Source organism: Cordyceps militaris (assembly GCF_000225605.1).
Source record: "Cordyceps militaris CM01 unplaced genomic scaffold CCM_S00002, whole genome shotgun sequence".
In the NCBI taxonomy this organism is placed as follows: domain Eukaryota; kingdom Fungi; phylum Ascomycota; class Sordariomycetes; order Hypocreales; family Cordycipitaceae; genus Cordyceps; species Cordyceps militaris.
The window spans coordinates 887,604-911,031 of NW_006271970.1; the positions used below are offsets into that span (position 1 = coordinate 887,604).

Genomic DNA, 23,428 nt, shown 5'->3' on the forward strand with positions numbered 1-23,428 from the left:
CTAAGGTATGTAGCTGGACATGTGACTTCGCGCCGCTGTAAATGGCCTCCAACGCGCTGGACCGTGTTTTTGCCACTCTCCACTACAACTACTGAACGGTCCTTCAAGAACGACGACCGCCAGCTTCTATCTGCGCCACCAACAACAACACCAGACCGAAAACCCATACCTACAATTTCGAACTTCAACAACTGCGGATGGTGTCCCTGCTTCTAGACACCGATTGGAGGCCACCACCCGCAATTATATCCCTGCCAATGCCCCTCCGTCGCCGATGAGCGTTCGCCGCGAAGATGGTGGCTCTGGCAAATCGCAATCGCTCGGCCACGCCTCGAAAGCCCAATTCCACGTTCCAAACGAGCAGGAAGCCTGCAAATCCAAACGGAAGCATTCTAAATTTCTTCCAAAAGACAGACAAGCCTGAAGAATCCTTGTTTGTGGGCACCATTACGGAACCCACCAAGGCCGCAGCGCCCACCACCGAGAAAGGTCCCGACCAAGACTTGTATAGCCACAATGACGAGGAGGTCGGCTCTGCGGAGACGGGGTCTCCGAACAAGAGGCGCAAAGTCGGCGAAAACGGGCATGTACCTCTTGTGACTGCTCCAGTTGAACCTGCACCGGCTTCAGCTGCGCAACTACCCAAGGTCAAGAAGATTATATCGCCATTCATCATGGAATCAGACGATGAAGACGACGAAGACGATGAACCAAATAATCGTTCTCCCACCAAAATACCCAATGCAAAGGCTAGTCTAGACAAGGAAAACGCCAACGAGCAACAAGCCTCAACCAAGATTGAGCCTGACGTCAACGAAGTTGCCGAGGCCGAGCCGACCAAGGAATGCGTAAAAGAACCGCCGAGCCTTCAACATGAGGCCACAAGTGGCAAGTTCGATACCGCCGATGAGTTTGCAGATATGGACGACATGGACATGGATGCCTTTGAGGGGGACGAAATGCGCGAGTGGCGCTTTATGAAGGAGCAGGCCTGTCTAGAGGCCGAAGAGTCAGGCGACATGACATTATTTCATGAAACGTTTGGAGAGGACCCGTTCCAGGAAGCTGGCGCGGCGGAGTCTTGTCCGATTTGCTCGGGAAGCCTAACCGGTGTATCCCAGGACGAGGCATCAAGACATGTCAATGCCTGCCTTGACGGCAATCCAACCCCGCTGCCTAAGCCTACTGGACGGCCAACGTCTCCCGCAAAAGCCGAAGAGGTGGCGGCCACAGAGGTTGGCAAGCGCTTCATGCGGGCCGCCATCCCCCGCCCTGGGCAGGCCAATCCCATTGACTTGGCGGAGCAGCAATCCGGGGCCAAGTCGGCCTTCTCTCAACTAATGTCTAGTAATGCTGAGGATACAGCTTGGTCGACCGCCGCTGCCGCCGAGAACGCATCACGGGGGAGGCCGGCGTACATGAGAACGTGTCCTTTTTACAAGATCATGCCCGGCTTTTCGATATGCGTCGATGCTTTCCGCTATGGTGCTGTCGAAGGCTGCAAAGCCTATTTCCTGAGTCATTTCCACAGCGACCATTACATTGGTCTGACTGCGAGATGGGTGCACGGCCCGATCTATTGCAGCAAGGTCACTGGGAGTTTGGTGAGGAACCAGCTGCGCACAGCAGCAAAGTGGGTTGTTGAGCTGGAATTCGACAAGGAGTATGACGTCCCTGGTACCGATGGTGCAAAGGTCACAATGATCCCGGCAAATCACTGTCCAGGAAGTTCGCTGTTCGTATTTGAAAAGACTGTGGGCGAGCGACACAATAAGAGCTTGAAGCGAATTCTTCACTGTGGCGACTTCAGAGCCTGTCCAGATCATGTTCAGCATCCTCTTCTGCGACCGGATACTGCAGACGCCATATCTGGCAAACTCAAGCGGCAAAAGATTGACATATGTTACCTTGACACAACATATCTCAATCCGCGATACTCCTTCCCTCCACAGAATGATGTCATACAAGCGTGCGCTGATTTGGTTGCCCAAATATATCCAGATCCCAACTGCAAGGACGACGTCTGGGATTCTGCCAAGAAGGAAGTTGGCAAGTCTGTCAGCAAGTATTTCCAGAACCCTCCCGCAACAGAGTCAGAGAAGCCTGAACCAAAGAAGAAGCTTGGCCAACGCGTGCTCATAATATGCGGCACGTACTCCATCGGCAAGGAGCGCATATGCGTTGCCATTGCCAAAGCTTTGCGTTCCAAGATTTTCGCATCGCCGTCAAAGATTAAAATCTGCAAGCAGCTGGGAGATCCAGAGCTGACCGCTCTCCTGACGTCGGACCCGATTGAGGCGCAGGTCCACATGCAGATGCTCATGGAGATCCGCGCTGAAACGCTGCAGGAATATCTCAACAGTTACAAACCCCATTTTAGCCGAATCGTGGGATTCCGTCCCTCGGGCTGGAATTTTCGCCCCGTTAACAGCAAGAGCGTGGGAGCCAACGCGGCCCCGTCGGCGATTGCTACCGAACAGCTTCTTCACAGCAAGGGCTGGCGGACGCGCTTCGGCGTGGCCGACTTTGTGCCCCAGCGAGGCAGCACGAAGGAGGCCATGTGCTTTGGCGTTCCGTATTCAGAGCACAGCAGCTTTCGAGAGCTGGCGCTGTTCCTGATGAGTCTGCGAATCGAAAAGGTCATTCCGACGGTGAATGTTGGTAGCGAGCAGTCGAGGAAGAGGATGAAGGCGTGGATCGATAGATGGCTGGCGGAAAGACGCAAGGGTGGTCTGGTTCAGCCACTGATAGAAGGCCACGATGATCCGGACAGGCTCAAAGTAGCGCTATGGGATGGAAAAGCCAGCAATGGGGGCGGTGCTTGGTGGTGAGGTGCGGTTGCGACTTGATGGGAGTTGTGAGCATCGTGGATCTTTGTTACATGGGCGAATCTTTTTGGCATAAAATTTTTGTATTCCAATGTGTATATAATACCTTTTCTTTAACGCCTAACGAACCCATCATAGCATAGCATACAAGCCTGTCATGAAATACGTGATCGGACGCTGTTTCGAATGGATGAACAGCTGCCATGCTCATTGAATATAGCCACAGTTTTTTTGTAAACGGGGCTCTAATTTCGCTGATTTCCTGCTTTTAACATTATTTGGCCTTGCCTTGCTGTGTGGAAGCCTCTGTTGACATGGTATGAGCGATGGGTTGCACACGACTGGGGAGCTTCACGGGGCCTTACCTCTGCGAGTCGCGTCTTCCAGCAATTGCGTGTCTACCGACGCTGCAGGGAGATGGACGTAGCGAACGACGGAACCTCGGATAAAGACATTCTTGACAGAGCTCTGCAAAAAGGCCAAGAATATCAGCAAAATGGTGGCCGGACAAGGTTGTAACACGGCGGCGCCGCGGGCACTGAGATGCCGGCCGCCGATGCGGGGGAGGCTGCTGACATACCATGTGAGGGTACTTGAGCTCCTCGATGACGGAGATGTCGTCGAGCTTGATGTTGAGATACTGGTCCACGCTCTTGAGCGTGCCGCGAAGCTGGATGTCGTTCTTGAGCTCCACCGTGACCTCCTGGTCGATGAGCGTCTTGAAGAAGCTGTGGCGTGCCAGCGCAAAAGAGTCAGCGGCGCTATTCCCTCAACATCCCGAGTTCTGCTTGTCCAGAGCGCGCTGCGAGATAAGGCCCCGAAAACTCACCTGAAGAAGAGCATGGTTGACGTGTGTGAGCTTGAGCTCTAGTGGGTAAAATTGGGCGCCTGGGGGAAGTGAGAGTCGGTTTGGAAGGTCGCGCGCCGTGGTGGAAAACGAAAAAAGAAAAAAATATGGTTAATCTGTACGGCGAGTTGGCTTTGCTGGGTTTGATGCTTTTGGTTTGAATGTAATTTCAGTCATGAGATATGCTGTTCAATGAAGGTCGCCTAAAGAAGCCCATTTCCAGTTGCGTCACGTGGAGCGCGACCCACTGACCACATTTTTCTACAGCGCTTGCCTATAGGCAAGGAACGACCTGCAGCCACTGTAAACCACAACTGTGAAAGCTGGCTCCTACAAAACGGGAAAATAGGCAAAACGAAATGAATCAGAAAATAAGAATGACGCAAAGGACATGAAGGAAGAAATCAAGGACCCATGACCTTGCCTATCGGGGTTTCCTTTGTACCGCCAAATCTACAGGCTCTCTCATGGAGGGCTACTCAGCGCTTCTTCGCCAATGGGTGCTGTGAGTGACAGCGCTTTTCCATTGTCGCCAAATGATCACTTGGTGTTTGTTTGCAGCGCCCCAGCTCAGTAAGGTGCTTGGTTCTCATGTGGACAATGAAGTCAGGGCCATGGACTGCGAAGCTGGTGACGGCAGAATACGCTCTGCATCACAGATCTGACTGATGCGGCTTCCTGGAGCGTGGTGATATGTATAAAAAAATTGCTTTATTTATCATCAGATATACGAATCCCGTTTCCAAACAAGAGTGATTTCTCCTCTACCAACGCCTTATTTCATGCTACATGTACAAACCCGCGCTTCTTGGCGCTCTTTTCCTGGTTTTCCTCTTCCCACGTGTCGTCTACGTAGTCCTTGATGCTGTTCTCGCGAATCTGCATACCCACCACCTTGAGGGCGGCGAGGTTGAACCCCATCTCGTCCTTTTGCTCCTTGAGCGTCGCGCGCAGGTTCGCGCGGATGCCATCAAGCATCGTCTTCATCGCGCGGCTCGCCACGATTTGCTTGTGATGCGTCTTGAGCATGAAGAAGAGGATGCGGCAGGTGAGCGGGATGTTCATGGACCGCGTGGCGAAGATGTTGAGGAACGTGAAGAGCATCGGCACCGAGGCAAACGGCAGCACCAGCAGGGCGTCGTGCAGGGCAGCGGCCTTGATCCTCTGCAGAACTGACAGGACGTAGGCTTCGGCCGTGATGTTGCCGAGCGCCATGAAGACAATGTGGCGCTGAGGGGCGGGCGCGTTGGGATTGCCTTCCTTCGCTTGTTCGTACTCCTTCAGCAGGTTCAGGTCAGCCAAACCCAAGTCGAGCGCCTCGGCTATTCGCTCTCCCGCCATCAAGGTATCCGTAGTTTGCTTGCTGGCGGCGCCAAACTCGCCGTTGGCGTCGGCGGCGTCTTCGTCCCGCTCGAGGGATGTCGTCAGAGTGCCTTCGTACAGCTCCTCAATCTCTCTCTCGCGCTCTTCCTCGAGGAAGATTTGTTCGTCCGTTTCATTCCAAACGCGGATGCTCTTGTCGTGGCCCGCGCTGACGAGGAAGTTGCCGGTGCGGCTGACAGCTATGGCCCAGACCTCGCCGTGGTGCCCGTCAAGGCGCTGGATTTGTTCAAACTTGTCACCGTCCCAGTAGCGAATCGTTCGATCCTTGCTGCTGCTGAAGAAGTGATGGCCGTTCTGGTCTGCATTGTGGGGCACAAAGGCAACTTGTAGAATACTGTCCTGGTGGCCAAACAAGGCCTTGTGGCAGTCGCCAAAGTCCAGACCCCAAACGCGGATGTTTTTGTCGGCCGAACTTGTGACGATCAGCTTGCTATCATATGATATATCCATGCTGAGCACAGGCAGCTTGTGACCATAAAGATTGAGGTATAGTTTGAGGGAGTCGACAAAGAAAACTTTTACAGTGTTGTCCAGAAGAGCCACCGCAACATGCTTTCCATCAGGCGAGAATTTGAGGCAGAGAATATCGTCCGAGACCTTGAGTGTTTTCGAGTGTACAAGCTTCAGCTTGGGGGTTGTCCTCTTGGTACCAAGAATCTCTTCTTGGACTATGCGGAAGTCCCAGAACTTGGCTGACTTGTCTGCACTGCCAGACACCACAGAGCGGCCATCTGGGTGCACGTTTAATGACCAGATGGCGCCTTCGTGGGCGTCAACGCTATCGATAAGAGCGGCCGAAGCAACGTCAAACAGCTGCAATTCGCCGCTTTTGGTTCCAACGACAACGACTTTGTCTCCAGGCAAGAATGCGCAGCTAAGAGCATATCCGCATTCAAAGGTTCGAATGCAAGCTTGTGTTTTGACGTTCCATATTTTCAGAGATCCGTTTGCCGCGCTTGCTAACATCTTATCATCGGAGCTCAGCGATAGAGCTCTAATATCGGCCCGGTGGCCGGGAAGATCGATGGAGAGGGCTCGCGTGTAATCCGGGATATCCTGTTTCGACTTCTTTTCGCTCTTCTCTTTTGAAGGAACGCTGAAGTACTCCAACTGATTGTTCGTGGTGCCAACTAGGAGGTGAAGATCTTTTTGCCCGCTTGGTAACGCCCAGGCAGCGGACCGCAGCTTTCCTCCTGTTCTTACCACAACGTATTGGACAAAGACGTCGGAGATGTCTGCCGATGCAACATCCACAGCCGTTTCATCTTCGTCCGCTTCTTCATCTTGCTTGGAGTCCTTTTGCTTCTCGCGACGCCTGCGTCGCTTGCGTGCCAGCCCCTTCTTAACTTCAGCTTCGTTTCTCATACGCCATATCTCGACGGCTTTGTCTGAGCCGTGAACGGCGAAGTAGTCCTTCTTGGGATGGAATTCAACTTCCAAAGCGCGATCTTTGTTCTGGCGGTGCAGCGTGCCACGGTTAGTGATAAACTTGGTAGCAGCCACATCAACACTACCAGCACTCGCAGCTAGGCCTTCAACGTCAAGAGACCAAACCTTCATCTCCCCATCATTTCCAGCTGTGACGCAGCCTTCAGCGCTTGGCGAGACTCCAAGTGCCCAGCATTCGCCGCTGGTTTGCGAAATATGGGTTTCGATACAGTGTCGCGAGGAGAGGTCCCAGAGTTTGAGCAGCGAGTCTTTGCCAGTCGTCAATATATAACCGTCTGAGCTGTTTTCCCCGTCCAACACCATCGCGCGAGACCCATCTTCATTTTGAACCTCGGCATTTGGCTCAATAAAACGTAGGCCGGTAATCTGATCTTTGTGCCCTCTCAGCTTAAATTGGCCGACTTCAGCCACGAGATCCCATATGATAACGTCGGTGTCTTTCGATCCGCTTGCAAGTCGGATTCCAGATTTGTCAAAGTCGAGTTTGGTGATTGCCGATCTATGTCCGTTAAAACTCACAATGACGGTCGAGATTTTGCTGTCCCAAAGGCGAATGCTACCGTCCTCGTAACCGACGGCAAAAACGTCCTTGTCAGTCTGGCTTTGCGCAATGCACGTCACTGGAACAGTGCATCGGTCATCGCGCCAACAGCTCAGCAGTTCGCCCTTCTTAATATCCCAGCAAAGGACTTCTTCGTTCGCGGCGACAACAGCTTGTCCAGCACCAGCGCCGTTTCGGTCGTTTGCAATCCAGACAATGTTCGAGCTGCTCGATGCGACCACACCAAAGGTTTTGGCATGCTCGTACTTCCTGCGAATGTGTTCAGTAAGAATCAGAATTGACGAAAACGCGTAGATATCACATACAGGTACGATTTCACCATTTTGAGTAATGTCTGACCACAATTGGTCCTTGCCAGAGATCATCACTAAAAAGTTCAAGCCGGGCTGCGACCGTCTAAGTGGGATTTTTTTTAATGCTTATCGATTAGTTTCTGAGCCACTTGCGCCTGCATCACGTGGCTTAATAATGTGGCTGGTGGTTGACGTTGAGTCCCCCTCCTGCCCCACCAGGAGACGTCAACAGCTACCTACCAAGCTCTCTCCAGGCGTCCAACTTCGGCATCACAGTAGGTAAATCTTACAATGCTTCTTCTCGATTATCAAAACGTTCTTATCCAATCGGTCTTGACCGAACGGTTCTCTGGGTATGAATGCGTTTTCTACTCCAAAGCGCTTCTCTCTAACCATTATGCAGTGCCCCGCCGGCCTCCATTGACCAGACCGTATCCGACTTCGACGGCGTTACATTCCACATTTCAACTCTTCCCGAGACGAAAACCAAGATTCTTCTTTCGCTTCAAATAAGATGTTTCGCGGATCTCGTTCAGTACGGTGCCGAGCAGGTATTGCAGAGAGAATACGGGGACTACATCTGCCCAGTTGAGAATGGCTATGACTTTTCCGTCCTCATTGACTTGGAGAACCTGCCAGAGGGACAAGGTCAGTGAAATTGGCTTGATACATTACTTCTACTCTGTTGGGAGCATTCTGCTTACAATTGCTTCAGAGGAACGCGATGCGCTGGCTCTCAAGTTTGCGCTACTAAAGCGAAATGCCATGGCTGCGCCGCTCGAGCAGGCCTACGAAGAACACTACAAGCTTAAGGAAGAGGCCGCAAAGTTTACATCGGAGGAGGCGCCTCAGGATATCCGCAATGGCGGCCAAGTCAAGGCTATTCACTACCGTGAAGAGGAGGCAATTTATGTCAAGGCTGCACACGACCACGTCACTGTCATCTTCAGCACTGTCTTCCGTGAGGAGACGGATAGAGTATTTGGCAAGGTTTTTATTCAAGAGTTTGTGGATGCGCGAAGACGTGCAATTCAGAATGCACCGCAAGTGCTGTTCCGCACCGACCCGCCGCTGGAACTACAGGGAGTACCGGGTGTCAAGAGCACTGGTACTGGCGAGATTGGCTACGTTACCTTTGGTGGGTTTGTTCTTCTCTGTGTGAGGATCAATGTTGCTGACATGCATAGTTCTTTTCCCCATGCATCTCACGCCCCAGCGAATGGAGCAGGTTATTTCGCACATTCAGACCTTCCGGGACTATTTCCACTATCACATCAAGGCATCCAAGGCGTACATTCACTCGCGTATGCGCAAGAGGACCGCCGATTTTCTCCAGGGTGAGTATCTTCCAGTGGTATTCATTTTGCTTGTAGCAGTACTAACCGCGAGCAGTTCTTCGCCGCGCACGACCCGAGAACGAGGAGCGCGAGCGCAAGACGGCGACCGGGAGATCTTTCAAGGCACAGGGCTAAGTACATAGTCAAATGGGAGCTTTGGGTTTGCAATATTGCTGATGCTTCAGCATATTGCCCAGTATTGTGGACAACATTGGTCGGACCTTTTCGCAAGCATATCAACCCGCACTTAAAAATTGCACAATGCGTGTTGCTCTTCTGTCGAGGCTCCTCGCATCGCTTCCGCTCGCCGATTATTCTGCCCATTGAGTCCGTACCCACAGGTTTTTGTTGAAGAGTGGTGGAGATCGGGCCAAGTGAAACCCTTGATCATCGACAGCATAAGGGTTAAGCAGCGCGTACGAATTCTGAAAGCACAGCTCGTACCCTCCTAAGAAGAGTCAAAGAAGACGGCCTCTCAAGTATGCAAACAGGCAAGCAACGGTTCAAGCTATTCACGGCGCAGCTAAGCGTACAAAATGTTAATCGCAATACGGGTCGAAAAACATTCATCCACCATGCGATTTTGGCCATGGGATTGGCCTTAATTGGGGGTGTGTTGAAGGGTCTAGTTGGGATAACATTCTTAGTGGGCCAGGATATGGCCTGTTTGTATGCTTGAGGGGCTGATTTCTTTAACTCTTCCTAAGCTGTGCTTTCGAGATTCGTATGCGCTGCTTAACGCTTATAACGTCGGTGATCAAGGGTTTCACTTGGTTCCACGCCAGTTGATCTCCACCATCCTTCAACGATTTTATGATATATAGCGGAAAATATAGCACCAGCACACTTGTGTGGGTGCCCACCACTTTTGCTGGCGTACATGTCTATAACATGTGTGATAGATTTCCTCCTCTCACTAGCTCCGGCGAGGACCAGCCCGTTTTTGCCGTAGAGAACGCGACCTACCCGGAAGCCGATGGTGAATTTTCATTGTAGAATACATAGAAGAACTGATGGTTGGAGTCACTTGTTTTGTATATCTAGTGTGATTTATTCGTATCTTCGACCTTGTTCTTGTTTATTATTTTGGGTCGCTTCCAACTCTCAGCCTGAGCCACGCTGTGTTGATGGTTTTCTGCGTGACATCCTACAAGTGGGTAACCCCAGTCGATCAACAGCTTTCGGGTCAACCGACCGGATTTTCCCCAGTAGCAACCACACCCTGCAAAAGAGAATCCGACCTCCGGGTCGCGATAGAAAATGGTATGGCCGTTCGGATCACCGCCACCAGATCGCGACAAGTCTGAGCCCAACGACAAGCGACGGCCAATTGCATGGGACAAGTCTCTTGGGGAGGTCGCAGGCCCGTTTGAGGCGGCCAAACAATGGGCGCCCATGGTGGTTTCTTCGCTGGTTGGCCTCGCCGCGCTGCAGCTCTACGCAAACTACCTGCGGCGAATACCCGGGGCGGCATTCATCAAGCCGTCGGCGTTTCGCAAGAAGACACTGTTTGGCCGTGTGACGAGCGTCGGGGATGGTGACGGCTTTCACCTGTTCCACACGCCCGGCGGCCGGGGCGTAGGCTGGGGCTGGCTGCGAAAGGTGCCCGAAAAAAGACGAGAGCTCAAGGATCGCACCGTAAGTCGACACAGAGAGCATAACAATGCGTTTCTTCGTGGCTGACAACGTCTCGACGCCCACACAGATATCAATTCGACTCGCTGGCGTCGACGCGCCCGAGGGAGCCCACTTCGGACGACCAGCACAGCCGTACGCGGACGAGGCGCTGAAATGGCTGACAAACTATATCCTGCACCGAAATGTGCGGGCGCATATTTACAAGCGAGACCAGTACAACCGCGTCGTCGCGACCGTTTACGTCTGGCGGTTCCTGAGGCACCGCAACGTGGGGCTGGAGCTGGTAAAGCGAGGGTTGGCGACAACGTACGAAGCGAAATCGGGTGCTGAGTTCGGCGGTCTGAAGGATGTTTATGAAAAGGCGGAAGCAAACGCCAAGAGGAAGAGGCTGGGCATGTGGTCTGGCAAGGCCAGCGAGTTTGAGAGCCCGCGCGCGTACAAGAGTCGATCTGCTGGCCAGGATAGCCAGTAATGTCGCACGGGAGAGGAGTATCCAAGGATTCAAGATGCATCCTTGGCTAGCTGGTGCAAGAGGCTGAATAATGCAAACCGCATACCCAGAGAGCTAGACGGGGCGAGGCTCGGAGCCTCCCACTCCTCATGCTCACACGTATCTATATTTGTAACCATAGAGTACCATACATGCATAGTAATCAGCCCAATCAAGCCTGCTTCTATGAAACCAATCGAATCGACTCTACTCGGGCAATGACGGTGTGGCTTTCATGATCTTTGCTTGGCTATTGTAAGTGTCGGCGTGACTGGCAATGAAGCTCGACGACTAGGCGCACATGCGTCTTGACTCAACCTTGGCGAGGAGAACGTAAATGTTTTATTCGGCAAACATGTTCCGAATGGGATATTATTTTGGTCAAAATTTTATAAGGTAGATCTTCATCGGCAAACGACATCAGACCCTGCATGGCCCGGACAAAAAAGCCTTGCGCCTCTCTGAGATACACTCCAAGGTCATGGCACCAGTGTTGTGGTAAGGTCTGGGCAGGCATCCAAAGCCGCTCCAAATCGATTGACTATTGACAGCTAATCATACACGTGGCGGCGGGTGTCGGCTGTCGCCATTTCCGCGAACGGTAGGGATACACATTGGCACAAGGCGGTAAATTATTATAATCTGGGTGTTGCGAACGCCTTGCGGCCCCACAAAATCCGGCTCGTTGGTAGCTGTCTGCGAGGATCGCCTTATGGTCGACGAGCATTGTTTCGGAGTCAAGGGATGAGTTACATCGGTGGCCTTGGTGTTGCATGAAAAAAATGAACAGATATGTAATACCTAGTTTCATCTTCATCCTGTCATTCGTCTGGAGAGAGCGGGTGCCCGATTGTTCTGACTCTTTCTAATCAGACTCGATCTGCTCTTCCGTAATAAACCAACTGAAAGAATATAGGGACTGATTTTCTGCCACTTATTAATACACCATCTTTTGCCCTCTTGCTTGCTCAGCCATTGTTGTTCTTATTTTGGAGCCAGTTGAGAGCTGGAATTAGATTGGTGCAGGGCAGTATCACCCGGCGGGACCCGCTCTGCCACTCCCGCCCAACCACTTAGATGGCAATATTCAGCTCGGCAGATGGGCCCGCTAGAAATCTCGAAACCGCCCAGTCGATTGCTCGGGCCTCAGTGGTTCTTTTAGTGCTTTTAGTGGCTCGCCGCAAAATTCCAGACGTGGCCAGCATCTACGCCTCGCCCGGTTCGGCCTAGTGCTATTGTCCTCCCGTCAGGCACAAAACAAGCTGCAGCAGCGTAAAAAGGGATCCTCGTATTTCGTGGCAGCATGAACAAGGGAGACACGGATGCACAGGCAATTTCCCACATTCTTGGCGGTGTTGGGCTCTGTTTGGGCCTTTTCTTGACTTCGTCTGCACCTGGCACAATCTGCCACTTGGACCATCAGAACCACTGCCCTAACTAGCTGCCTTTGCCTGGGCTGTTTGCTGTGCTAGTCGTCTACTCGGTCTCCCACGTTTTAGTTCGCCCAGCCCGCTTGGCCCAGAAGGCAATTGTGGTGGCACCGCCATCACAACCACCCGCCTCGCCGCCAGCCATTTCCATTTTCATTCAACCAAAACTCTATCCGCACAAACAGGCTATCCAGCCAACTTCCAGCCCTTCGGCATCTCGACATTTGTCGCCATCACACTCTTTTACATTCGTTATACCACGGCTGCTTTTTTTTGCGCCGTTCAACTGCAGTCATCGCGCACCCACGCTCCTAATTTTCGTCCATTTTCCGCCGCACCTAATTTCCTTTCCGACGACCTCCTGATGCATCGATAGACGGCAAACAACTCGCATCCTCCCTCTCGACACGCCTCGTGCAATACGAAACTATCTCTTTATTAGATCACCTGACTCAAATCCGATTATTTCTCAGTCTCAGACACACATCAATAAGCCTTTGCCATGCGGCTGTCGTATGGCCACGGGCGCTCCCCGCGCCTTGGCCAACGACGTGGCACCGTTTTCACACTCTTCACAGCTCTCTCGCCCGTGATGGCAAACGCAGCCAATCTCGTACCAGCCCCCCTAGCCAATCTCGACTTTTCCGACCTTGGCCAGATTGGCATTGCTGGTGATTTTGGTGGCATTTCTCTCTACCAATATGTTGGGCAGGGCGGCCAGACTCGCAGTGCCAATGGAAGCGAAGCCCTCCTCTCCGAGTTGCCAAACGGTGCTCTAGTGCCTGCTGTCCAAACGGATGCTGCAATCCGTGCCATGTGTCTCTACAATGCTACCGAAAGCAAAACAAAGGGCCTTATCATTGGTGGTAATTTTACATCTCTCGGCGGGAACCAGTCTAAGGCTATCGGCGTTTACGATATCGACGCCGGCAAGGTCATGGCCCTCAATGGTCTCGAGGGCGAGGTCAATGCCATTCTCTGCGACGATGCCACTGACACCGTCTATATTGGCGGTAACTTCAAGAGCGGTAACTCGACAAACGCCGTCGCCTGGAACGCTAAGGACGGGTTCAAGAATTTGCCGTTTGTCGGTTTCAATGGTCCCGTCAAAGCCATCACCAAAATGGAGAACGGCCACATTCTTTTCGGCGGAAGTTTTACGGGTCTTGGAAATTACAACACTACGGTTGACAGTTGGCGCGACTCACAGACTATTAACCTGGCAACTGCCAAAATTAACGCCCAGGGAAGCTCTTCTAGAGCCGGCTTCAGCGACCCTGCCAACGTGGCTTGTTCCAGTGGCTCCGACGCCCAAGGCAGCACCTGGCTTCTTGAGGACGACACTCCCGGATACTGGGAGGCTCAGTTTGGCTTCGGTTTCGAGCCCACCAAGATCCGCATCTGGAACACGCATGTTGCCAACTATGGAACCAAGACCTTCAATATCCAGACTTTTCCGAATGACCTGATTAACATTATGAACATGAGCTACGTCGACCCTAACACTGGCCAAAACGCGACCTGCGACCGTCTTTGCCCTCTCAGCAACGACCCCAAGGTCCAGTTCCAGGACTTCCAATTTGTCAATCTTGTTGGTATGGACAAAATTCGCATCGATATTTTGGACTGGTGGGGCAACGCAGCTGGTCTTGCAGGCGTCCAGATTTTTGAAAACAATGTCTTCTCCTACGCTATCAACGAATTTAATGAACCCAAGTGTCGCGCTAAGTCTGGCTCTGTCTCTTCGGCATCTGCTACTGGACCCTGGGAAAGGTCGCCATCTCACCAAAGCAACGCTGAATACCTCCAGGCTAAGATCGCTGTCGATGGCGGCCATCTAGGCTCAAACGCATCTGTCACATTCTACCCTAATGTTCCGAAGTCCGGAAACTACTCCATCAATCTCTATACCCCTGGCTGCATCGCTGACGGCACATGTACCAACCGCGGCCGAGTCTATGTTTCTGGCTCCATGTCTAGTACTACAACCCAGCCCGATTTCGAGACGCAGCTGTTCCAGACAAACAACTTTGATAAATACGACCAAATCTACTTCGGCTTTGTGGAAAAAACGTCCGACAAATTCCAACCCAGTGTGACTTTAAGCCCTACCGTCGATCAAACCGTTCAAGACCTCGTCGTTGTCGCCCAACAGGTTGGCTTCACTCTCATCAACTCCGTCGGCGGCCTCAACGGGCTATTTGACTTTGATCCCAAGGGTCCTGTTCCCGATGAGAGCACTCTCGACAGCTCTTCCATCAACAAGCTTGGCTACAGTTTCGACAAAGAGTCTGGTGTCAAAGCTCTTACCGCCTCATCCGACACCATTTACATTGCTGGCAACTTCAGTTCTCAAAACCACAAGAACATTGTGGCCATCTCTGGCGAGGGTGGTGAAGCCAAGAATCTGGATGGCGGCTTGAATGGTGGAGTTATGAGCATGCACGCTGAAAACAATAAGCTTTACGTCGGCGGATCTTTTTCCAACACGCTTGCCAACGATACCAAGGGCCTCAGCAATGTCGCAGTCTACGATCCTGATAGTGACACCTGGACTCCCCTTGGCGCTGGCCTCGATGGTTCTGTCAACTATGTCGTTCCCCTTCGCATTAATACGACTGAAGGCAAACCGGAAACAGTTATCGCGTTCACCGGTGCGTTCAACTATTCAAATGGCTACGGCAACGTCCAATCATCCCGGGTGGATGGCTTTGCCATCTGGGTGCCTTCGCAGAATATTTGGCTGCACAATTCGGAACAAAATGTCCCAAGCTATAGAGGCACACTAACTGCTTCGTACCTGGACCTTGACGGCAGCAATTCCGTTCTCGCTGGATCCCTTGACGTCTCTACACTCGCGGTCGATGGTGTTGCCAGTCTTACATCCAATGGCCTCGGGAAATTCCCCGCAAAGATAGATTCTAAAACACCTTCACCCAGCAAGCGACGACGAAGCATTCTGCAAGGCGGCGATGTGGCTGGTGTCGCCACCGGAGCTTTCTATGAGAACGACAAGGAAAGCCTTACTATTTTGGCCGGCCACTTTACTGCACGAGGGCAGAGCAACGGTTCAGCCATCCACAATCTGGTCTTTATCGACGCCAAGAAAGGCAACCAAACGAGTGGCCTCTTAGATGGTATCGATGACAGTTCGTCGTTCTTAGCGACGGATATTTGGAAGAATATTTTGTTTGCTGGTGGTCTGGTTTCTGGGACCGTCAATGGAATGGAAGCAAATGGCATCATTGGATGGGATCTCGATGCTAAGAAGTTCTCCCACCAACCCGCTGGTCTCACAGGCGGTGACGGAGTTGTCACTTCCATTGCCATTCGGCCTAGTGGTGGCAATCAAGTATTTGTTGGCGGCTCATTCGACAAGGCGGGTGCTCTGGACTGCCCTGGTCTTTGCATTTTCAACATTGATGATGACCAGTGGACCAGGCCGGGCACCGTTGTGACCGGCCGGGTTACTGGATTGCAATGGGTCAGCACTGATTCTATCCTCGTCGCTGGCGACTTGGCCGCTAGCTCGAGCGGCTCTAAGCCTCTGGCGTATTACAACCCAGTGAAGCAGACGTGGACTGACTTTCCTCGCATCGACGAAATTCCTGGTCCTGTTGAGGTCCTCACGCCAGCAAGCATGGACCTCACGCAGTTCTGGATTGGTGGGAAATCACTCAAAGACAACTCGACCTTCTTGATGAAGTGGGACGGAAGCACATGGCGCTCTGTTGAGCAAAAGCTCCCCAACAGCACTGTTTTACGCAGTATTCAAGTATTCCGCCTTACCGAACAACATGATCGCGCTGCTCTGCTCGAATCTGACCAAGCTCTCATGATCACTGGTTCCATCGACCTGCCTCAGACTGGCTCCGTATCGGCTTGCCTGTTTAATGGCTCGCATTACCAACCCTATGCGCTGACGACAAGCAACAACCAAGGCACAAGCAGCATTGGCAAAATCTTTTCGCAGAGACCTAACAAGATTGGTCATAGCAGACATATGCCGCTAGTCTTTGTCGTTCTCATCGGGTTGGCCATTTCGCTGGCCCTTATCTTGCTCATGGTTGTCGGTGGCGTCGTTCTTGACCGTCTCCGAAAGAAGCGCGAGGGCTACGTCCCTGCGCCGACCTCAATGCGTGACCGTGGAAGCGGCATCCAGCGGGTTCCACCGAGAGAACTGCTCGAGTCGCTAGGTAGAGTTCGTCCTGGTGGCTCGCCTGCGGTATAACTTTAAGTGGCTGTCCCACTATCATTTGGCGTTTGGATATATCAGGGATTGATTTTTATTCGGCATTTCTGTTTCGAAATTTGACGTTTGCGTAAGCGAGCAACGGCAAGTACACTGCGGCTTCGGCAATTGGCTTCTACATCATGAGGTTACGACTTGAAGGGTTTCTATACCGACTTCCCTACACCACTTTTATCACAATCTTTTCTGCTTTCTTTTCCAAGAGTTTGCAATCTCTTTCTTCTTCTCTATCGTTCATCATATTGTCCCTTTTTTCTTTCTTACCAAATGCCTGCACATCGCAGAGCAAGCGTCCTGTATATTCTCACTCTTCACGGTAGCCTCCGCCACAAAGGCTATCAATCAATTTGATTTGTCGGTATTGGCACAGCTAGCCAATTCGACTCGATTTCTGAGGGTGTGGTAATGGATAATGGCTTCTATTTCTAGCGAGGGATGTTAAGAGCGGAGAGGAATGAATGGTAAAATATCATCAAGACCAACAAAATTTGTTTGTATTTCCGTCGCAGAGCGTTGCGAAAATGGACAGTTTGCTCGACAGCTCGCTCATACCAGGAGGTTTGATAGCATAATCTGAATGAAGACACTTGACTAAATAATGTACTGCTATGCTGATAACATCGAGCAAGTGACGCCTTTCAAATATCCAGACTTTGGCGGCCGCGGGTAGTGCCAACCGCTAGGCTCACTGCCCTTGATATATAATGTCATGGACAGATGTGTATAGATAGGCAAAACGATAGCCTATCTGGACGGAGTCATCGGCCCTTTCCCGATCATTTGGAGATATTGCCACATGGGAGCACGAAAGAGCTCTACACAGCGCTCTGGACCTTCCAAAATCACTCGCCACGCCAGCCCAGCCGTCGGGAAGGTGCGCCGGAATCAACGGGGCTTTCTTGTCTGCTTGCCGTAACTCTATGCTCGCCGGGAGGATGAGGGGTGCTGTTTGAGTGGTGTCGACTGACGCAGAATCGAACGACGATTTGGATCATAGTAACTAGACGACGGAAGGTAGTGGTCCTGTTGGTGCGCATGATGGTCGGACGACGGCCAGCGTTCTCTCCCGCTTGCACTATCTACGTGTGACGCGAAAGGTCGCGCCAATCCGGCGATGCTACCGTTCTGGGAGTAGACGAAACCGGGACATGACAGATGGTCTTGAATTCGTGTAGGGATGGCCTCTTTCGCAGGGCACGCTCGCCAACTCAACTTGACACATTGGGATTGAGAAGGGGACAATCCTTATTGTACATACCCTCCGAGCTTATCAAAGATCCTTGCTATATAGCTCTGAGGCTATTTTTAACAAGAAGGAACTTGATCCTCTAGTCAATTTTCCGGATAAACGTAAGCTGGGGCTAGCAGCGTTTCGAGTTATTTAAAGCAACTGTGAGCAGATGCGCCTTGGATATCATACACGTCTTGTGTTGAACCCGTTAAGGTAAGTATAATCACAAGTACACGGTATAACTCGTTCTGCACACACTCCCTCTGCTCCTCGCTGACCTGGAAGCCTGTGTTCTTCTCTTTCGTCTGCATCTCTATTTGCTGACAGAGCACATGCCCTCCCCCGGGTTCATGACAATGGTTGGAAAAAGGGGAAAGGCCAAGAGGAAAAGTGCATCGAAGAGAAAAACAAGCCTTTTAGATCAAACGCGGAGGCTGCAACTTGAAGCGAAAATGCGGGGGGCGGACAAGGATTCGAACGTATTGCATGAAATATAGATGTAATCCTTCATGGATGTTGATTTGAGAAAAAAAACAACCTTTACTAATTTGTACAGCAACCTTCTTTGATGACGTTGATCTGCCTGGACAAGGGTTTTTTCAACATGGAAGGGGCGAGACTAGTGTTCACATTTTTTTAGACAACGGAAACGGGAATCATTAATTTGTACCCCGTAACTACTTGATTGTGACTGGTTTCTTTTACACACCCTCAGGTTTTACGTTTACAAACGAAGGGGACTGATTGTGATAGATGGGATCCCTGATTCTTTGCAAGGGGGGCGCGATCCATGTGGCCGAGAAAATGGAATCTTACTTCTCAAATTACGAGAGGTTTGAGCGACAGCCGAGAGCTGCTGCGCCTCGATTTAAAGGAACGAGCCGGATTTGCGAAGAAACGAGCGTCAATGAAAGATTATGAACACGCAATCAGAGACAAAATATGCACACAACGCAGCCATCCACCATGTCTTACAAGGGGGTCAAGAATGAAATTCGGTGAACGCAAACAAGGTTGATTTTGCTCTGTCAAGAGAGCTGACCATTCAGTATTTTTGCAAGACGAGCTCAAGGAGCAAAATAATTCGTCGCTACGTACTCTTTATTTTATTTTTTTTGCTGGCTTGTCTCGATGGGGGTGTCGCAGAGAAAGTGCTGCTGGCGCGCCAGCAGCGCCAGCAGCGGCCCAAGGACACAGACACACCGGGTCCCAGAATTCGGGTTCAATCGATCCAATCAGCACAGCAAAGAATGACGTCGGGCGCTGCGTGGTTTTTTTAATGCCTGCGCTGGAGGGGAACTACTCGAGTACAAGGTAGTGTCATGTATTTTGGTAGCAGAGATAGGTACTGATGGGGCAGCCTCCACATATTTTGGGGGGACGGCTGGCTCTCCACATTCGCTTCCCCATAAAATGAATTTAGAGCCCCCGCTTTATCCTTTACACACACACCCTGCCTCTTTTGGTTTAGCCTGAGGGTAGCCAGGATCACAACCTTGACCCCACCTATTTGCAGGTACCTCATGTAACTACTTTGTAGAAAGGCACCTTTTTCATCCTGGTACCGATCTATTCCGCACATGATGATAGATTTAATTGTATTTACGACCGATACCAATTTACCAAGAAAAGACAGACCTGTGTAATCATGGCGTGACCTTGAAAGCACAGTTTACACGGAACGCCAAGGACCAAGAACGCTAAATGGGATGGCGCTGTGACGTCACACCTTGATTGCTCCTTTGCTTCGACGGCTACTTCCTTCCAAGTTTGGACTTGATAGTGTTGACATTTCAAAGTAACATGTGCCGATACTAGTTATCAATTCTACGTTCTTGTGAATCCTTTGCGAATCAACCACCCACACACTGCGCCAGGGAGTGGAGCGGAGGGCGGCGAGCTTGCTGCACAACTCGGCGCGAAGTTGCGCTGACCTTTATTTCCTGCAAGAACAGGGCATGGGGTTCTTTTTTATTTTTATTTTATTATTATAAATTCTGTTGTTTCAATGACATTCTTACTCCCTCCAAACACGGAGGGCGGCCGGGAACGTACAGTGCATGATGACACCCAACTACCAGAGGGCGTGCCGCACAGGGTGATAGAGAAGGAGAGCGACGGAGCCATGGGAGGAGGGGGCAAGGAGCTGTAGGTTCGACTGCCTTGTATCCAAGAAACGCGGGCAGGAAAATGTAGGGACCGTGGCGGCGGGTCATGTCGAAAGCCTGCCTGTCCTGCTGACAACCGTGTAGTTATTCACAAGCAAGGGCAAAGGAAACGACCCTTGGAGGCGTACGAAGCACGGGTAGGGTTTGCATGAAGGAAACATAGATAAGCTTTTCGGCTTGGCGTAGCAAGACGCAGCAAAGGCACCAATAGTCCCATCGCCCAGAATGCAAGAAAGAGATGCAATCCCATCGGAAATCGTCAGTTGTGGCGTTTCCCGCCCGTTGCTGGCAAAAAAAAAAAAACGGCCTGGACTGCCAGCCCGCCGCACAGGCTACGTCAGTATGCGACCCATGGCTTCTTTTTTTTTTCAGGGTTCAAATTTCAGGTTGGGCGCTGTTCGACATCCCATCTCGTCCGTACGGTCTGGAATCAGTAACTAGTGAACAGACTAGACTGCAGGAAGTGCAAGATACACACACAGAGACACATATAAGCCTACTGGTGAAACTATAAACAAAACAAAAAGCCAAGACGGAAGCGCCCGTAGTGATATGCAAGATGGTGGCTAGAAAGGGGAATGAATGAAAGGGGACCATCTTGAAGAGACAAAGTGATGCTGGGCAAAACGTGCAAATCTAGTCTATTTTCTGGCATCGATGTACCCGGTACGTGGTTTTAATCATCGTCCCTTCCATCCGAGCCAGCACTTGAGCAAGCCTTCTTCCACTGCTCCTCCTGTGTATGACACTACAAGGGAATGGTTACAAGCTCGCCACAGAAACACCCAGCCTTGCTTCCGCTTCAGACCCCTCAACTCTCTTTCTCGTGCTCTACAGGTAGACCTCGTTTACTCGTTTTATTGACCCCGTCTTCTCCATGGGCCCCGGTGTGTCTCCGGTATTCTTTCATGAACAGTATCCATACAGATTAATCTGTACATCTTGTAACTATGTACGGAGTACTGTTTGCTTTTTCCGTCGTAGCGCCTCGCATGATAGAAAAGCTTGTTTTTTTTTTTCGCAAGACCCCATGCAAGCGCTACTGTGCCACTAAATGAAGTGGTGCAGGGGGTGTGGTTGCAGGATACATGACGCTCGATGCTACACATGTCTGAGAGAGGGCGCTGGGTAATGGTTTCTGGTGGGTACATATGGCGAAACCAGGCTACGGGGCAATGTACACAGTGCTTGGTTTTTCAGGGCCACACCACAGGCGGCCCGGTCATACCATCGTCAACTGGGCTCAACTCTTGTTAAGCCCGGCGCAAGCGAAGAGGCGGGTGAACTAGGTGAGAGCGCCTTGCGACGGCCCTGCTTCTCCACAAACGCTTACACGAGCTCCGAGGCAGGCAAAAGGCAAGAGGGATTGAGACTGGCAACTGGTTGGCTGATGGCTGGGTCACTGGTCAAAGACTTGTCATGTATCAACTTGTCGTGGTCCTCTTCAAGAATGTCGGTCCCAGAATAATGCCATCGAAAGCTCTCCCCTCCTCCACCCTTCTCGCCACTGCTTCTCGACGCGACGGGCAACGGTAGAAGATTCTGATAACAGCTGGAGCCAATCTAACTGTGCCGAGGCATCCAAAGAAACAACGAAAAAGGATCGCAGACGTGGTACCGATAGACTGGGTCTTGCAACACTTGTTTCGAGGCCAAGCTTTTTTGCGAGATTGACGAATCTCTCCGGAGTAGGTTTTTCCCCGAGTCGAAATTTGGCTTCATGCCAAGCTTTTCTTGTTCGACGGATTGAGTTCTCCCAGAATACGGGTAGAAGCCGTGCCCGTTAAACCTTGCATTCCTGGGACGGCAATCCAACTGTTGATCCGCGAGACAGTGTCATTTGCGCGGGAACCAATGGTCATAGTTGACACGCTGTTCTCAACGGTCACAGGGTGGTCAAGGGTCGTAGCGGCTCCGACATGGATATCGCCATCGCACATACGAGTGGAAGTGACTGCTGATAGTTGGACGAAAAAGCAGCACCGAAGCAAACAGTGGTCATGTATGTATCAGTCTGCATGGGGGGTGGTCCGTGTGCTGAATCATCTCCGTGAGGCAACTTCGGACGTGGTCCGTCTTGTCGCTCGCACTGGCGTCTTTTCCGCTGCTAGGGCACGGCTGAGGCGCAGCCTGGGAGGGGGGGTAATGTTGGATGAATGTGTGCAGTGGTTGTAGAAAGAGCCGTTGAAGTAAATGAAGGATCAAGGTCAAAGGTACTCTATTACTTGCAAAGCTTACGTACTCTTCAGTTCAGTACGTACCAGTACAACAGCAACTATGACTGCCAACAACTTCGTTCCTTGTAGTTGGTACGATTAGTTAGCTAGCTAGGTAGCAACTACAGAGTACAAAGTACGAATACAAACACGTAGTTGTATGGATACCCCGAATCCAGCGTCTTCGTCTCAGCCAAGATGCACGGCCCAAATGATAGTTATTAGCCTGCGAGAATAAACAGGAAAAAAAAAAGAAAAAAGAAAAAAGAAAAAAGAAGACATCTGAGGATCCCCCACAAAAAGCTTGTTCTAGCTCTTGGCAACACAAATCTTGCCCATCCAGGCAGTGATGGCCAGCGCTGAAACGACCCAGCCCATTCCTGCTCGAGTCAGGATCTGCTGGTGCTTGTTATTTCTGTCCTCCTGTTTATCCGTCGCTTCGTACTTTTTGCACCGAGCACATGAATGTCACTGTTTTGGGCTGACATTGCCCAGGGTACATGCGCTGCTCCCCCTTTCTGAGTTTATCTCGATGCCGGGGGCCACTCACCCACCCACCCCCCTGGTCAAACCCCCCATGTTACGCCTCCGCCCGAAATCTATGGAGTGTACTCTGTAATACTCCAAGTCTGGTATGCACAGGCATGGGCAGGATCATGGAAAGGGTGCAAATCGCAGCTCCTTTCCAACACGGAGTGACGGATAGAGGAGCTCGGTCTTGTCCTTCTCCACGGCCTGTTTCTATTTTTTGATAGTGCCGCGTACTCTTGACATGAAGTTGCTGCTTTCATCGTCTCCTCGCGTGTCCGACGACTGAATGCTGCGCGATGGGTGGTGGGCTGCTGTCCCGCCACGAGATGACCGGACATGGCGTTTCTCTCGGTGGCTTGTTCATGGTCGCTTTATTTCCCTGTGAACCCATCGTTACTGTAACTGGTATGGCAGTCTTCTCTAGGCTCGGTTCCGCGCCGCCCACCTTCCGCCCCTCTGATGATGATCCTCTCCTTGTTCGTCGTTCGTTGTTCGTTATATATACTCAAAGAGGGATGCCGTAGACTCGCGTCAACGAGTTTGTTCCGTCCGGCTGGAACAAGGTCTTGCGGTGACTGACCCCTGTGTTGCGTGGGACAATGGAAATGAATCTGCCAATACTTGTCTCAGTGACTCGCAGTGGCCCAGTAGTGATGGCGTAAGTTCATAACCATGACATTGCAAATTCACTTGGTCACTGCGCAAAGTAGCAAATTTTGGTTAAGATATATACTTGATTCGGGTCAGTCGTGGGTATTTGACCGTTGATATAA

General features: G+C 51.4%; 6 protein-coding genes across 6 annotated transcripts; 4 read left to right on the forward strand and 2 right to left on the reverse strand.

Annotated features, from left to right (window-relative positions):
- Positions 1-293: 293 nt before the first annotated feature.
- Positions 294-2,831, forward strand: CCM_02226 (DNA cross-link repair protein; the record flags this gene model as incomplete). Its single annotated transcript, XM_006667378.1, has 1 exon — positions 294-2,831. One exon carries the CDS (start codon positions 294-296, stop codon positions 2,829-2,831), a length of 2,538 nt encoding a protein of 845 aa, XP_006667441.1.
- A 271-nt stretch (positions 2,832-3,102) lies between these two features.
- CCM_02227 (small nuclear ribonucleoprotein LSM2) lies at positions 3,103-3,671 on the reverse strand (the record flags this gene model as incomplete). The annotated part of the gene is made up of 4 exons (XM_006667379.1): positions 3,103-3,134; positions 3,194-3,296; positions 3,409-3,556; positions 3,658-3,671. The coding sequence occupies 4 exons, from the start codon at positions 3,669-3,671 to the stop codon at positions 3,103-3,105; spliced, it is 297 nt and encodes a 98-aa protein (XP_006667442.1).
- Positions 3,672-4,455: 784 nt separating this feature from the next.
- CCM_02228 (WD domain-containing protein) lies at positions 4,456-7,391 on the reverse strand (the record flags this gene model as incomplete). The annotated part of the gene is made up of 2 exons (XM_006667380.1): positions 4,456-7,318; positions 7,375-7,391. 2 exons carry the CDS (start codon positions 7,389-7,391, stop codon positions 4,456-4,458), a joined length of 2,880 nt encoding a protein of 959 aa, XP_006667443.1.
- Positions 7,392-7,653: 262 nt separating this feature from the next.
- CCM_02229 (ARP2/3 complex 34 kDa subunit) lies at positions 7,654-8,834 on the forward strand (the record flags this gene model as incomplete). The annotated part of the gene is made up of 5 exons (XM_006667381.1): positions 7,654-7,715; positions 7,766-8,010; positions 8,078-8,500; positions 8,550-8,699; positions 8,755-8,834. 5 exons carry the CDS (start codon positions 7,654-7,656, stop codon positions 8,832-8,834), a joined length of 960 nt encoding a protein of 319 aa, XP_006667444.1.
- A 1,125-nt stretch (positions 8,835-9,959) lies between these two features.
- On the forward strand, positions 9,960-10,809 carry CCM_02230 (nuclease domain protein, putative; the record flags this gene model as incomplete). The annotated part of the gene is made up of 2 exons (XM_006667382.1): positions 9,960-10,337; positions 10,405-10,809. The coding sequence occupies 2 exons, from the start codon at positions 9,960-9,962 to the stop codon at positions 10,807-10,809; spliced, it is 783 nt and encodes a 260-aa protein (XP_006667445.1).
- Positions 10,810-12,759: 1,950 nt separating this feature from the next.
- CCM_02231 (cellular morphogenesis protein (Rax2), putative) lies at positions 12,760-16,488 on the forward strand (the record flags this gene model as incomplete). The annotated part of the gene is made up of 1 exon (XM_006667383.1): positions 12,760-16,488. One exon carries the CDS (start codon positions 12,760-12,762, stop codon positions 16,486-16,488), a length of 3,729 nt encoding a protein of 1,242 aa, XP_006667446.1.
- Between the last annotated feature and the right edge of the window lie 6,940 nt (positions 16,489-23,428).